Source organism: Microcaecilia unicolor, chromosome 5 (genome assembly GCF_901765095.1).
Source record: "Microcaecilia unicolor chromosome 5, aMicUni1.1, whole genome shotgun sequence".
NCBI classification, from domain to species: Eukaryota; Metazoa; Chordata; class Amphibia; order Gymnophiona; family Siphonopidae; genus Microcaecilia; species Microcaecilia unicolor.
The window spans coordinates 28,074,507-28,089,495 of NC_044035.1; the positions used below are offsets into that span (position 1 = coordinate 28,074,507).

The 14,989-nt window shown below is 45.3% G+C and overlaps 1 protein-coding gene across 1 annotated transcript in view; it reads left to right on the forward strand.

Annotated features, from left to right (window-relative positions):
- SORCS1 (sortilin related VPS10 domain containing receptor 1) overlaps positions 1-14,989 on the forward strand; it is a 588,550-nt gene that overhangs the window by 354,900 nt on the left and 218,661 nt on the right. Inside the window, exon 8 of the mRNA XM_030204718.1 lies at positions 557-646. Coding sequence (XP_030060578.1) covers positions 557-646 — 90 coding nt within the window. The remainder of the gene's footprint in view (positions 1-556; positions 647-14,989) is intronic.

Consider the following 14,989-nt stretch of genomic DNA (forward strand, 5'->3'; position numbering starts at 1 on the left):
GTACAGAAAACAGCTTTCTTTAAGCTACATTTTATGTTAAATCTTAAAAATTCAGATTTGACAAGAGCGGACATACAGACAGTAAACCTTGAAATTATTATTATTATTAATAATAATACAATTATTTTTCACTGTTACATCATTTGTAAACAAATTACAAAAGTAACATTCAAATAGTCACCTAAAAAGAAACATTACATTATACACCACCCCAAACAAACTTAACTCACCCCATTCCCCACCCCCCACCCCACCCCACCCCAGTACAAATTCCCGTTTCCCATAGAAGCCTAGAAATAACACCATTGGGAAACATAACTAATTATCATAGACTTTATGAAATAATCACAGCTTCAGCCTAATAAAATTGCAGATCTATGGCAAGTTTAACGATTTTTGGTAGTTTTTCTTGATAGGTGTTTTGTGGGTAGAACTTTTAATTTTCTTGAAATCAACGTTTGCTTCATGCTCGGGTTCCTTTAAGGTCCTCTGCTTTATGAATTGTCTTGCTAATAATCATCATCATTATGATAAAGGCAATTTTTTGATATTGCAGTTAACTTCGGGAGGAAGGCCTCATTACTACGTATCATACAGGAGAGAGTCTTTTGCACAGATGAAGCTGCCTAAGTACTCCCTGCCGAAGGTTTGTATTGCTTGGTGTATATTAAATAATATATTTCCAGGAACCAGGCCTGCTGTTTTCCCAGATGGTAGTGCTACCTAGTGGTAACATTAAAAAGAGAGCATTTCAGATTCAGAGTGGTTTTTATTTCCGTTATAAAATCGTTCCTGATGGGTTCAATTGCTTATCTGAGCAAAGTCAATTAGGCTGCACACACACACACTCACACAAACGAAAATGAATGATCAGTGTGAGAATTAGTTGAATGTTGTTTTTCTTATTTTGTCAGGGCTGCTCAGGAAAACCAAACGGCTCTAATTAGAGATCGATACATATACAGACACTAAGACTGTAGAAAGATCAAACCAGCCGTGGAAGATGGTTAGGTGGGATGTCACTAGGCAAGGCCTTTTTACCTCAGGTCAACCAGAAACGGTTAATCCAGGCCTGAGTTTGTCCCATCCTAGGCCTGAAGTTACCATTCCACTTTCCCCCCAAAACTGCACACAACAGGGCAAAATCAAGACGGAATCAGCCTGTCCTGTTTAACCTGGCTTGTTATTGCTCACCTAGGGGGTCTTTTATTAAAGCTTAGCTTGAGTTATCTGCAGCTGGGCCCATTTTATTCCTATAGACCCTGCTGCAGATAACTCGAGCTAAGCTTTAGTAAAAGACTCCCCTACTGATTAATATTCAACAGTGCAGCGGCGTAGCAAGGGCGGGGCGGTGGGGGGCGGTCCGCCCCGGGTGCACGCCGCTGGAGGGGTGCAGAGAGCAGCCGCGTGGCTCTCGCCTCCGCTGCTTCCCTGCTCCCTCTGCCCCGGAACAGGTTACTTCCTGTTCCGGTGCAGAGGGAACAGGGAGCCAGCGGAGCCGAGAGCCGCGCGGCTGCTCTTAGCAGCCAAGAATCCACCCGGGGGGGGGGGGGGGGGGGTGTCATTGCAGTAGAGGGGGGTGTCGTGCTGCACCCAGGGGTGGGGGGGGGGGTGCGCATCGGCGATCCGCCCCGGGTGGCAGCCGACCTAGGAACATCACTGCAACAGTGTATTTTGTTCTTTTTAAATTTTTGTTTGCTATGGTAAGCAAAAAGAAAATCTAGCACAGAGAAACTCGATTGTTTTTTTGCTTCCCAAGAGACCGTTCACTAAGAACCTGCAAAATTTAATTGAATAATGAACCAAGTAGCACTGATAATTGGGCCCTAACTATCAATTATCGGTGCTAATTGACATTAATTAAAATATAAATGCATAAATGTACACAGATGGCTTGGCGCATAAAATTCACGCGTGAATGCAAAAAGGGGGTGTGGCAAAGAGAAGGGCATGGATTGATCAAGAGCATACACAGAATTTATGCACGCTATTAAAGAATAAAGGGGATCCGTGCATAATTTAGTCACGGGGATTTACACCAGGGTTTTGTTGGTGTAAATGGTCACACCTAAAAGTAGTCTCAGTTCCCGGCATTAAGGGCTATTTTTTGGTGTTGATTTTTAGGCGCCATTTATCGACTTTAGTCCCAAATGTATTCTTCATCATTATTGGATCTTAATTAGAAGACTCCTTTCTTTACCAGCCTTGTTCCACTGTGGGCTAGATTCTATAGTTTATAGAATATGCTCACGCGGCATTCTTTTGACTAAAGTTTAGGCACACCCATTTAGGCCAGCTAAAACCAGGTCTAAGTACCTTCAACTAAGTTAGGCGCAGATCAGGTGTACTCCATAATAGTGTCCATAGTTTTTTGACATTCCCACACCCATGGCCATGACCCCCTTGTCGACTGAATGCATTAGAATTTATGCGCCCAGACAGTTGTGTGTGTACATTGTAATTAAAGCCAATTAGTGACCTTAATTGGCTGTTAAGTACCAATTATCGGTGCTGATTGGCTTGTTAATAAATTATGTGGTACACTCAATTTGGCCACGAGGTCAAATTAGCGAACACAAGTTAAGGTGCCATATGTAGAATTTTGGGGGTTTGTATATTGTTTTTGCATTCTTAGATTGTGAATTAGAGAAATTGTAATTTTAGACAGCCATATATTTGAGACTGATGGGTACCACAGAAATATGAACAGCCACATCAGGCAACACATATCCTTTTCCTTTTAACTTGTTTTCTATTATAGCTCTGCACCATGTCACATTATAGCTGGTTGTGCTGTTTTCATGGATCAGGATGGTGCCAACTTGAAGCTTTGAGAATTACGTTCACAAGCAAAATATTTTGCAAGGGCTTTTTTAAAAACTTTTTTTATATATCATTCAGGTAGAGGAGGCATTTTTTCTGGCCCTGGAAGACTTTTTACTAAAATGCATTGAGTTTTGCAATTAATGTGGTATTTTCTTGCACATCAACTGCAAATCTAACACAACACGTTTCAAACATTTTATTTTATATTTTTCTGTAAATCGTGTACTAATGTTGTCGTTAGTGCATCTATGTTAGAGCCAGTGCCGGCCCTAGGGAAGATGCTGCCTGAGGCAGAGCTAAGATGCCCCCCCCCAGGCTGAAATGCCACCCCCCCCCCCCCCCGTTCATGGCATTTACCTGTTTCATCACGTTCCAAACCCAGCAGCGGCAGCAATTCCCATATGCTGCCTTTCCGCCGGCACCCGCATCTTCCCTTTACTGCGGCTGCCTGAGCCTCTAAGGAAACAGGAAGTTACATCAGAGAGGCGGCTGCAGTAAAGGGATGAGGCGGGTGCCAGCTGCAGGGCAGCATATGGGAATCGCTGCCGCTGCCGGGTTTGGAATGTGACAGAACAGGTAAATGCCATGAACGGAGTGGCCACTGCCTGATGAGTGGAGAGATGCCGCCCCTGAAGAGTGCGGCCTGAGGCCCCAGCCTCAGGTGGCCTAATGGTCGAGCTGCCCCTGGTTAGTGCACACAACCTAATTGCTTAACAAGCCAAACAGTGCCGATAATTGGTACTTAACATTTAGCGGCACTAATTAGCTTTAATTAGAATTTACACGCACAATTTTCTAGGCTTATTCTATAACACATTGCGTGTAAATTCTGATGTGAACAATCAAAAAGTGGGCATAGCCATGGGTTTGGAATGGGCGGGTTGTGGGCATTTAAAAAAAAAAGTTATGTGCAGTATTATGGAATACTCCTGATCTATGCTTAACTTAGGTGAGGGTATTTAGGCCTGGTTTTAGGTGGCCTAAATGGGTGCTCCTAAATTTTTGTCGCAAGAATGGCGCATGACTATATTTTATGAACTATGCTAATTGCATAGTTTTTCAGTGCTGATTTTTAAGGCGCCATTTATAGAATTTGGCCCGAACTGGCTAAATCATTCACACTCACTCTCCGTCCATACACGCCCCCTTCCCCAAAAAATATTTTTGAAAAATAACTAATATGTGGTTTAGTATGCAGAAACAGGACAAATATTGTAAAATGCTTTACTAACTTTCTGCAGTTGCCCGTTTTCACACATTAAATCCGGATTCTGTATATGGTGCTAAATTTGGTTGTGCTCAAGCTGTCTTCCGACACAAATCGAACTGCTTTCCGTCGCAGGGCCAGCCAAAGTTCAAGGGGGCGAGTTGGCAATGTACTGAAGGCGGGACGGGGGTGTGGTTAACAGATGGCCAGCCTTGGCCGATAATGGAAAAAAGAAGGTCGGCCCTGACGAGTATTTGGCCTACTTGGTCCCTTTTTGTTCACGACCAAGCCTCAAAAAGGTGCCCAAACTGACCAGATGACCACCGGAGGGAATCTAGGATCACCTCCCCTTACTCCCCCAGTGGTCACCAACCCCTTCCCACCCAAAAAAAAAATTAAAACACATTTTTTTGCCAGCCTCTATGCCAGCCTCAAATGTCATACCCAGCTCCATCACAGCAAGGAGCCCTCTCCTCCTTCCAGTGCTCTGGTGATCTTTCTTCAGCTTTACACACCTGAGCCCCCGCTGCCATCCAGACTGGCTATGTTGATCCCCCCCCCCCACTGCCGCAGATAGTGGAGGGGGGGGGGAATTTTCCAGTACCATGCTTGATTTTAAAAATAAATTATTACTAACAATAGTTCTGCAAGTTCAATTTTCAATTCTATCAGTACCCTGGGATGAATACCATCCAGTTCAGGTGATTTGCTACTCTTCAGTTTGTCAAATTGTGCCATTACATCTTCCAGGTTTATAGAGAATTAATTCAGTTTCTCCGACTCATCAGCTTTGAATACCATTTCTAGCTCCAGTATCTCTCCCAAATCTTCCTCGGTGAAGACCAAAGCAAACAATTCATTTAATCTCTCCACTTTGGCTTTGTCTTCCCTGAGTGCTCCTTTTATCCCTCAGTAATCTAGTGGTCCAACTAATTCTTTTACTGGCTTCTTGCTTTTTGCAGCACCAGACCAGCCCCCTTGTACTGACTAGACTATGAAAATCCCTCTTCATTCCCACAATACAACTGGGTACTGCATTCTCAAAACAGTTTTTAGAAAAACAAAACTCTAAGCAATAATCTAATACATTAGATTTTCTCCACCCTGAAGACAAATCATAAAAGAGGGTAAACTAGCTTCCCAATTGGTGGGAAACTCACTGTTCAATTACTTGGTCCACGACATTCGGAAAAATCAATGGAAGAGCTCTCATGTTGTCTGACTTTGGAGAAAAAAATCTGGTACTTCTGTGCTCCTTAATCTTCCAATTCTTTCTGGAAAGCTGTAGGGGGCAGTATATTAGCATTTGGAATGATTCATTGTAGCAACTCCCATAGAGATGCTGTATTCCCCAAATATGTTTTCTATAAAACACACATCTTCTTGATAAGGATTCAGTGGTCCTTCTCTCTCTCTCTCTCTCTCTCTCTCTCTCTCTCTCTCTCTCTCTCTCTCTCTCTCCACAAGAATGCTCCAAGAATACTTTTCTATTATTTATTTATTTAACACATTTATACCCCACATTTTCCCACTAGTTGCAGGCTCAATGTGGCTTACACATTAACAAGGGTAGGCTATAGTTCAATATAATATCATTAAACAATGTCATAGTATAAAAATAATCGTAAACGTAACGTCTAAAACAACAAAGATAATAAAAGATCATGGAAAAACATTAAGGGTCCATAAATTTTGCTGAACAAATAAGAAATAAACTAATTAACATCCGGATGGTACGCCTTCTTGAACAGGGTGGTCTTCAATAATTTCCTGTAGATTAAGTGATTCTGAGTTGATTTGAAGAGTTTAGGCAGTGCATTCCATAGCTGAGTACCTATGAAGGAGAAGCTTGATGCGTAGGTAGATTTGTATTTGAGGCCATTGCAATCTGGATAATGTAACATCAAATAGGATCAGGAAAGACTGGAACTATTTCTGGGTGGTAGATCTATTAGGTTTAGCATGTATCCTGGAACATCACCATAAATAATCCTGTGAATCAAGGTGCAAATCTTAAAAGCAATACGTTCCTTGATGTAATTTTTCTCGGAGGGGCTTGGCAGATTCGAATTTAGATTTTCCAAAGATCAGTCTCGCTGCTGTATTCTGTGCCGTCATAATAACTTATCTGGTCATGTAACCCTCAAGACACAATCACATCCTCTCTTTGATAGTCTTCATCCTTCTTGAATTCTCATAGGGGGTCTTGTACTAAGCGGTGGTAATCCGAACGCTGGCTTACCGCTCGGTAATCTGGAACTACTTCTGGGCTACTGCAGCAGCCCAGCAGTAGTTCCCACCCCCAGCACATGTCATTTCCAGCACTATAAAAATAGTTAAAATTTTTGTAGCACCGGTGTTTACCCAGCAGTAAACGAGCAGTGCCCGCGCTGCCTGGCTACCACCAAGTTAGCGCGGGAGCCCTTACCGCCACCTCAATGGTTGGCAGTAAGTGCTCTCCCTGAACTGGCTGTACAGAGCAATTTCTTAAAAAAAAAAACAGCCTTTTACCCACTGCGGTACAAGGGGACCTCAGTGTGCATCAAAAACACTAGCGCAGGCCCCCTTTTACTGCAGCTTAGTAAAAGGGGCCCATGGTTCTGTCAGAGTTCAGTTGGGTAGCAAAACCCCAGTCGAACTCATTAGACAGTGAGAATGGAAAATACTATCGTGCAGAGAAACAGAAAATCTGTCGTCATATTATTCTCTTTAGAAAGACACCAAGGGGCCCTTTTACTAATCCACATAGAGGGGAATAATCGAACAGCGCCGGCGAAATTGATGGCCGACCATCTTCAGGCCCAGCGCCGTAAGCGTGTGGAGCCAAGCGTATTTTCGAAATACACTTGGCGCCGGCCAAATCGGTCGCCGGGTTTAGAATAGGATCGCCGGCGGATCGCCGGGTTTAGATGAGATGACCGGCTCCAATTTTCAGCCATAATGGAAACCGGACCCGGCCATCTCAAACCCGGCAAAACGCAAGGCATTTGGCTGTGGAAGGAGCCAGCATTTGTAGTGCACTGGCCCCCCTGACATGCCAGGACACCAACCGGGCATCCTAGGGGGCACTTAAAAAAATCTTTAAAAAAAATCAAAATTAGCTTCTAGGTGCATAGCACCCTTCCCTTGTGTGCTGAGCCCCCCAAATCCCCCCAAAACCCACTGCCTACACGTCTACACCATTACCATAGCCCCAGTGGTGTACCTAGGGTAGTTGACACCCGGGGCCGGTCATTTTTTAACACACCCCCCCCCCCCCCCAAATCCAGTACTAGGCATGCCGTAAATACAAAACACTCAGGACCTATAGAGCAATTCTACCATACCATAAGCAGTCATTTCTACGAGTCACACAAGGAAAAGGAAAGCATCTTAAACACTACAGTGAGCACTAGAACATCAATTCACCTATTGTAAAATGAAACCAGACAGAATAGTACAGATCGTAGATCCTGCACAGTCAATGCCAACTGAAAGCCATGTCTTTTTCACAAACACAGATACACCCTAATCCACTATAGAATAAGTAATCATAAACTTTCTATTTAGACAAAAATTAAACTGAACCCCCAATGCCAGACTCTGCATACAATGCAACACCACAGAAACAGAAACTGTCCCCTAGTACAGTGCAAAATATAAAGACAGCAGATGTAAATTTGAAAAAAAACCTAACAAGTACCAATCACCACTTTACAAATTAACAAATAGAAATAAAACAAATATAGAAAGTAAAATAATACCATTTATTGGACTAATACATTTAGCTTTCAGAGGCCAAAACCTCCGTCCTCGGGTCAGTACAGTATAGTGCTGTTACAGTATCCTATCCTGACCTGAGGAAGGGGGTTTTGTTCTCCGAAAGTTAGTCAAAATGTATTAAAATTAGTCCAATAAAAAGATTACCTTATTTACATGTTCTATTATAAACATTTAACATATCTACAATACTTTATCCTAAAGCAAAAAAAATAAAAAAATATATTTTATTTACAGTTTGTTGTCTCTGGTTTCTGCTTTCCTCATCTTCTTTTCACCGTCTTCCTTCCATCCAGCATCTGTCTTCACTCTCTCTCTCTCTCTCTCTGCCATCCAGTGTCAGCCCTCTCTGCCGTCCCTTCCATCCACTGCCTGCCCTTTCTCTCTGCCCCTTCAATCCACCATTTGCCCTCCCTCTCCCATCCATCCAGGGTCTGCCCTCCCTCTCGCTCCCCCTTCCATCTAGGATCTGTCTCCTCTCTCTCTCTCTCTCTCTGCCCCTTTTTTCAGCCCCCAGTTCCAGCCCCCTTCTCCCCTCTGAACACCCCACCCCAGTCTCCTTCTCCCCTCCCCTTCTCCTGTCTCAGACCCCCACCACAGTCCCCTTCTCCCCTCCCCTGTCTGAGACCCCCACCCCAGTCCCCTTCTCTCCTCTGAACACCCCCACCCCAGTCTCCTTCTCCAGTCCCCTTCTCCCCTCCCCTGTCTGAGATCCCCACCCCAGTCCCCTTCTCCCCTCCCCTTTTCCCCTCTGAACACCCCCACCCCAGTCCCCTTCTCCCCTCTGAGATCCCCACCCCAGTCCCCTTCTCCCCTCCCCTTTTCCCCTCTGAACACCCCCACCCCAGTCCCCTTCTCCCCTGTCTGAGATCCCCACCCCAGTCCCCTTCACCTCTCCCCCTCCCCTGTCTGAGATCCCCACCCCAGTCCCCTTCTCCCCTCTGAACACCCCACCCCAGTCCCCTTCTCCCCTCTGAGATCCCCACCCCAGTCCCCTTCTCCCCTCCCCTGTCTGAGATCCCCACCCCAGTCCCCTTCTCCTCTCCCCCTCCCCTGTCTGAGATCCCCACCCCAGTCCCCTTCTCCCCTCCCCTTCCCCCGTCTGAGACCCCCACCCCAGTCCCCTTCTCCCCTCCCCTTCCCCCGTCTGAGACCCCCACCCCAGTCCCCTTCTCCTCTCCCCCTCCCCTGTCTGAGATCCCCACCCCAGTCCCCTTCTCCCCTCCCCTGTCTGAGACCCCCACCCCAGTCCCCTTCTCCCCTCTGAGATCCCCACCCCAGTCCCCTTCTCCCCTCCCCTTCTCCTGTCTGAGACCCCCACCACAGTCCCCTTCTCCCCTCCCCTTCTCCCCTCTGAGATCCCCACCCCAGTCCCCTTCTCCCCTCCCCTGTCTGAGATCCCCACCCCAGTCCCCTTCTCCCCTCCCCTTTTCCCCTCTGAACACCCCCACCCCAGTCCCCTTCTCCCCTCTGAGATCCCCACCCCAGTCCCCTCCTCCCCTCCCCTTCTCCTGTCTGAGACCCCCACCACAGTCCCCTTCTCCCCTCCCCTTCCCCCGTCTGAGACCCCCACCCCAGTCCTCTTCTCCCCTCTGAACACCCCCACCCCAGTCCCCTTCTCCCCTCTGAACACCCCCCACCCCTTTCGCCCCTCTCCTTCCCCACCTCAGTCCCATTAAAACCGGCGAAGCAGCGTCGCAGGCAGCGCCTCGTGCCCTGCTTGTAAAAAAAAAAAAATCAAATCTCCTTCCTTCTCCTCGTCTTGACTTCTTGACGTCGACTCGGGCCTTCCAATTTCATTTTTTATGCTTGTCCACTACGCGTGCCGGAAAACATATATATTTTTCGGCACTCGGCACTAACTGATCTATAATTGGCAGTGTATGCGTGCTGACGATTACCACCCAGCTAACGTGTGAGAACTTACTGCTACATCAATTGGTGGTGGTAAGGTCTCAGTCCAAAAATGGACACGCACCAATTTTTATTTTGCCACAACGTCCATTTTCACCCCCCCCCCAAAAAAAGGCCTTTTTTGCAGGTGCGCTGAAAAATGGACCTGCGCATCCAATGCCTGTGTCTACACCAGCACAGGCCATTTTTCAACGCAACTTAGTAAAAGGACCCTCCAAGAAACTCTGACAGCAGAGCAGAAATAAGCTGAACCAGCAACAGAATCAGATGAATTTGAGCCTAATTAACGTTCAGTGGAAATTTTCAAATTTACCACAAAAACAGTGAGGGGAATTCACGGAATATTTCCCTGACAAATCTAGGGAAAAGCTTGAGCGGATGTGGATTTACTCATTGGGGTCCTTTTACTAAGATGCGCTAACGGATTAGCTGGCGCTCAATGTTTTTACTAAACCGTGCTTGTGATTTCCGGCGTGGCAATGCTGACAAAATCCATTCACTTTGAATGGGCTTCCTTGGCATTGCCGCCTGGGAATCACTAGCGTGGTGTGGTAAAAGACACCCTCAATCTTTTAGCATACCTTGGTAAAAAGGACCTGTTTGTGAACTGGCAAATCCCTTTAAAAAGTGAAAGCAGTTTGCAATCTATGTTGAAGATTTTGCTTTAAAAAAAAGTTCAGCAAACTGATTAGGGTGAACTTGTGAAAGTCTTGCAGGGTTGCCTAATTAGTTTGGGAAGGTGTTTTGCAAAGTTAGTATGGCTTTGCTAATGAGCAAGGGCATATGCGAAGATATTAGCCTCCCTGCTCTTTGGTGGATTGCTTTGCTTGCACAGCCCAATGCATGAACTTGTCAACTTAGGGCTTATAATAATTGTGCACAAGGCTGTCGGCTGAGCCATGGAAATATTTCAGCAACCTTCGGTATTTAAGCTTTAGCTCATCCTGCTGTGCTCACCTGGGTCTCAGCATCCCCAGCTGAGCAGAGAGAACAGTGAAAGATCCTTGTAGAATATGATTATAAAAAAAATTTGCAATGTCCAGGTTATATATTATCTAGCATCTATTAGTTCTGTTTGCTAAAATGTATGCAGTGTGCCAAAGAGAACCAGAAAGGGAAGTTACACAAATGTAGCCCAACCAAGCTAGAAAGTCAGAAACAGCCTGGGATCAGCAATGGAAATTGATGAAAGTTTGATGAAGCATGACTTCAGAGCAGATTGTATCAGTTTCTAATTATAGCACCATTTCTTGACAATGTGTCACCAACACTTTGCCTGCAGCATGCCTTGGGAATCCCACAGCCCTGTACTGAACACGTGTACTGTGAGTTGGCTGTGATTATTTTCAGGAAGCACAGTGGGGTGCCTACAGCAGGCCTTCAGTCCAACCTCTAAATAATTGGTTCAAAGAAATCTATTACATTTGGAGAGTGAGTTATGCACAGCAAAAAAACCCCCAAAAAGTATAATAACCAATGTTCATGCATTCTTATCCCCTACAAAAGGATGTACTTTTCCCAGCTATCTTTGTATATCTACCAGAATGGAAAGATATTACTGTGTGGTAGTTTATTAAATTGGTACGCCTTTGTTTTTCTTGTTGCTGTTATTGTTGCTTTACTGGGCTGGAGAGTTGACCTGGGGTTGAACTTGGGGATTATAAGCAAAAGATTGAGCACAGATACTCTTTTAATGAGATCTGAGGAACATTACAGATAATTCTGTTACTTGATGGCTGTTATGTGCTATTGATTGGACATTAAAGAAAATGGTGAGCGCACAGGGCAAGGACAATGGGAGAGAAATTTGCATTAACGCTGCTTTTGACCAGGTGCACTGTAGATAAGAACAGTACCTATATTATTTATCGCTTTCATTGCCACTGCGCTTATGGTAAATTCAAAGGAGATTTCAAATATTAACTAATAATGAATAAATAATCCCCAGATTCAAAAGGAATGGCAGTCTGTTACAATTGTTTTACTGAAGAATAAGGTTCAGATGCATAGGCTCTGAGGACGCCTTTCAAAGCAGGTTTTTAAGAATATGACACATAGATCATGATGGCATATAAAGACCATAGAGATTATCTGGTCTGCCCAGCCGCACATTCAGTGGGTGCTTATTAAAATTGAATAAAGCATTGTGTTATTCAAAGAGGCAGGTAGTTAAAAAGGCTCTTTCTGCTTGGATTCACTTTCATCTCTATTGGTTGTAGCGTATTGAGGGACGCTGATTCCTGGAGAGACTGTTCACGCGAGCAGGGCCTATGTGCTTTATTGTTTTTACCGTTAAGATTTCGATATATAGAACCTTTTTGAAGACAGATGAGTTTTTGTTTCTTAACCGGCGGGAACAAGTTGCCAATTCCAATGATCTGTGATTCACAGGAGGACTTTCATGTGGCAATCCCTGCTCCGTGTACTGTGATATACAGTAGGAACCAGCAGGTGGCACCCTAGCGCAATGACAATTTTAAAAGTGAGCATTTTCAAAGAAAAAGTTACTTTGCCATTGAAGTACCTTTAAGTGAAGCAGTCAGGGGTCCTCTTTCTGCCTCTTCACTTTTTTTTTAAATGCTCCATTTCTGTGTGGAAAATATAGTGTCCATTTCATTCCAGGCAAAGTTTATTCTGCCTTAAAGTTCCTGGGACTTTTTGGATTTTCCTTGGCTCTGCTGGATGTTTGTCTAAGTTTTCCCAGTGAACTGGCAGAGAAATTAACAATTCTGACCTGGCTGAAACCAGATTAACTGGTTCACAGGAATCCATATCAAATCTGCATAATATGAACTCCCACCAATCCACTCAGACATTGGTGCAGATTTGCTGGTTGGAGAAATTATGCATGAGATTCTATTTTTAGTTCAAAAACATACCCCCCCCCCCCCCCCGCACCTCCCCCCACACACTTTGCTTGCCTCTATTTCCAACAAAGGGAGCAAGCTGTCCCCAAAATACAGTCACCTGAAAAGGCACAGTAGAACAAATTCTATAACTTAGGCCCCAGCATTTACACCTGTCAGCACAGCTCCTAAGAACCTTTCTGTGATAGCAACATAGCGAGAAAATTGAAGTGGGACGTACACGTGGGTGGAGCAGGGGCGGGGCTTCCATTTATGTGTGTAACTTATAGAATACTGTATGTTACCTGCATTTTTACCATATTTAGGCACTTGTATGCAGGGGCGTAGCCAGAGTTCGGCGGGAGGGGGGTCCAGAGCCTGAGGTGAGGGGGCACATTTTATCCCCCCCCCCGCCATTGCTGACCCCCCCCCCTCTGCCGCCACCAACTTTGACCCCTCCGGCCGATGACCCTCTCAACCCCCCCTCCCGTGCCAACCCTCCCCTGCTGCCGCCGTCGCCTGCCTTGTGGGAGACCCCAATCCCCGCCAGCCGAGGTGTTCTTCCGGCGCAAGGCTTTGTTCTGTTTCTGAGTCTGACGTCCTGCACATACAATGTGCAGGACGTCAGACTCAGAAACAGAACGAAGCCTTGCGCCGGAGGAAGAGGACCTTGGCTGGCGGGGGTTGGGGTCCCCCACCAGCAAAGGTAGCCCACGGCGACGGTAGCGGGTGGGAGGGTTGGCGGCAGGGGGGGGGGTCCAGGAGCAAATCTACGGGGGCCCAGGCCGCTGCCTGGGTTAGCGTGAGAGCCCTTATTGCCACCTCAGTAGGTAACTATAGTAACAGAGTAGATGACGGCAGAAAAAAGACCTGCATGGTCCATCCAGTCTGCCCAACAAGATGAACTCATATGTGCTACTTTTTGTGTATACCTTACCTTGATTTGTATCTGCCATTTTCAGGGCACAGACCGTAGAAGTCTGCCCAGCACTATCCCCGCCTCCCAACCACCAGCCCTGCTTCCCACCACCGGTGTTCCCCGTCACATAGCCATGTGTGCCTGGGGTCTTTTTACCCGCTGCAGTAAAAAGGGCCCTGGGATTGGGAAAAACAGTCAGTGCAGGGCCCTTTTTCCCGCAGCTTGGTAAAAGGACCCCTTAATATTGAAATTAAAATCCAGAACCACAAAAATGACGTTTCAAAGATTTGCTAGATTATCATGATCCTATTTAACATGCTTGTTCTCCTTGCACGGCCCTTCCCCCCCCCCCCCCCAAAAAAAAGGACATAATTTATTGATGTAGCAAATAAATTATTCATATACTTATGCATATGATTACCATATGCTTAACAGAAAGTCAGATTGAAAAAATGAAATCGCGTAGTACATGTTATGGAAGTAAATGTGTTATTTCATATTCATAGAAAAATTAAGTCCTTTCTAAACAAGCACCTTAATTAAGGATTTATTTTTCCAACCCTTTGACAGGTTTCCAATACATTGCATGCAAAACAAACACTGAAGCAGTTGAAGGATCCCTGTTGGTAACTTGATTTGATGAAAAGAAGTTACTCAGGGATTCATGTTCCATAAGGACATAGATATACAAGGTGAAGCAAAAAAGTAACCCCCCCCCCCCCCCCCCACCGTGTTTTTTTTTTTTTTTTGCTGTTTTCTCAGCAACCACTTGGAATTTCAATGTGAAATTTTACAGCTTTATTTGTTGTTACTATCTGCGTTCATAGGAGCCAACTTTTCAAAATTATTGGGGGTGCTAATCCCAATGGAAATAACCCTTCCCTGGCCATATACAAGGAACTTTTCAATATTGGGGGTGCTCAAGCACCCACAACACCCACAAAGTCGGCTCCTATGCCTGCGTTTATGTGCTGAGTGGAATGAGACTATCTTTAAACATGGCGAAGTTACAGACTTTTTAGTGTGACTGTAACCCGAACCAGTCACCCTGGGTAGGTGGGCTGAAGAAACTGGTCTTCATTTAGATCCAGGTCCCGTCAGCTCATCCATTCAGGAACCACATGACACTCAGAGGCTTAAGGACAATTGGAACATTTATTGAACTGGATAACTGATGATTTTCACTGCATTGATCTTAATACAGTCCAGGTTTAACTCATAATTGCTTTTCAAGATGGTCAGAAGCCATGGTCTTTTCTGGGTTAACACATATGCAAAACTCTTATGCCAGTGCTATGGCCTGATTGAACCCCAAAGCGGATTTCACTCTCCCGATCTAGTTCAATGCCATCTGGGCTAGACTCCTTATAACTGTCTTTTCCTTTCAGGCTGCCACCCCGAAAGTCTCAACTCAGCCATAGGTAGACTTTATCCTACCCGAGCGCCTTTTACGGCCGGACTCCCCAATCCACCGAGTTTCTGGCTTCTCAAATGGCTGATGCAATGTGACAGCTTACT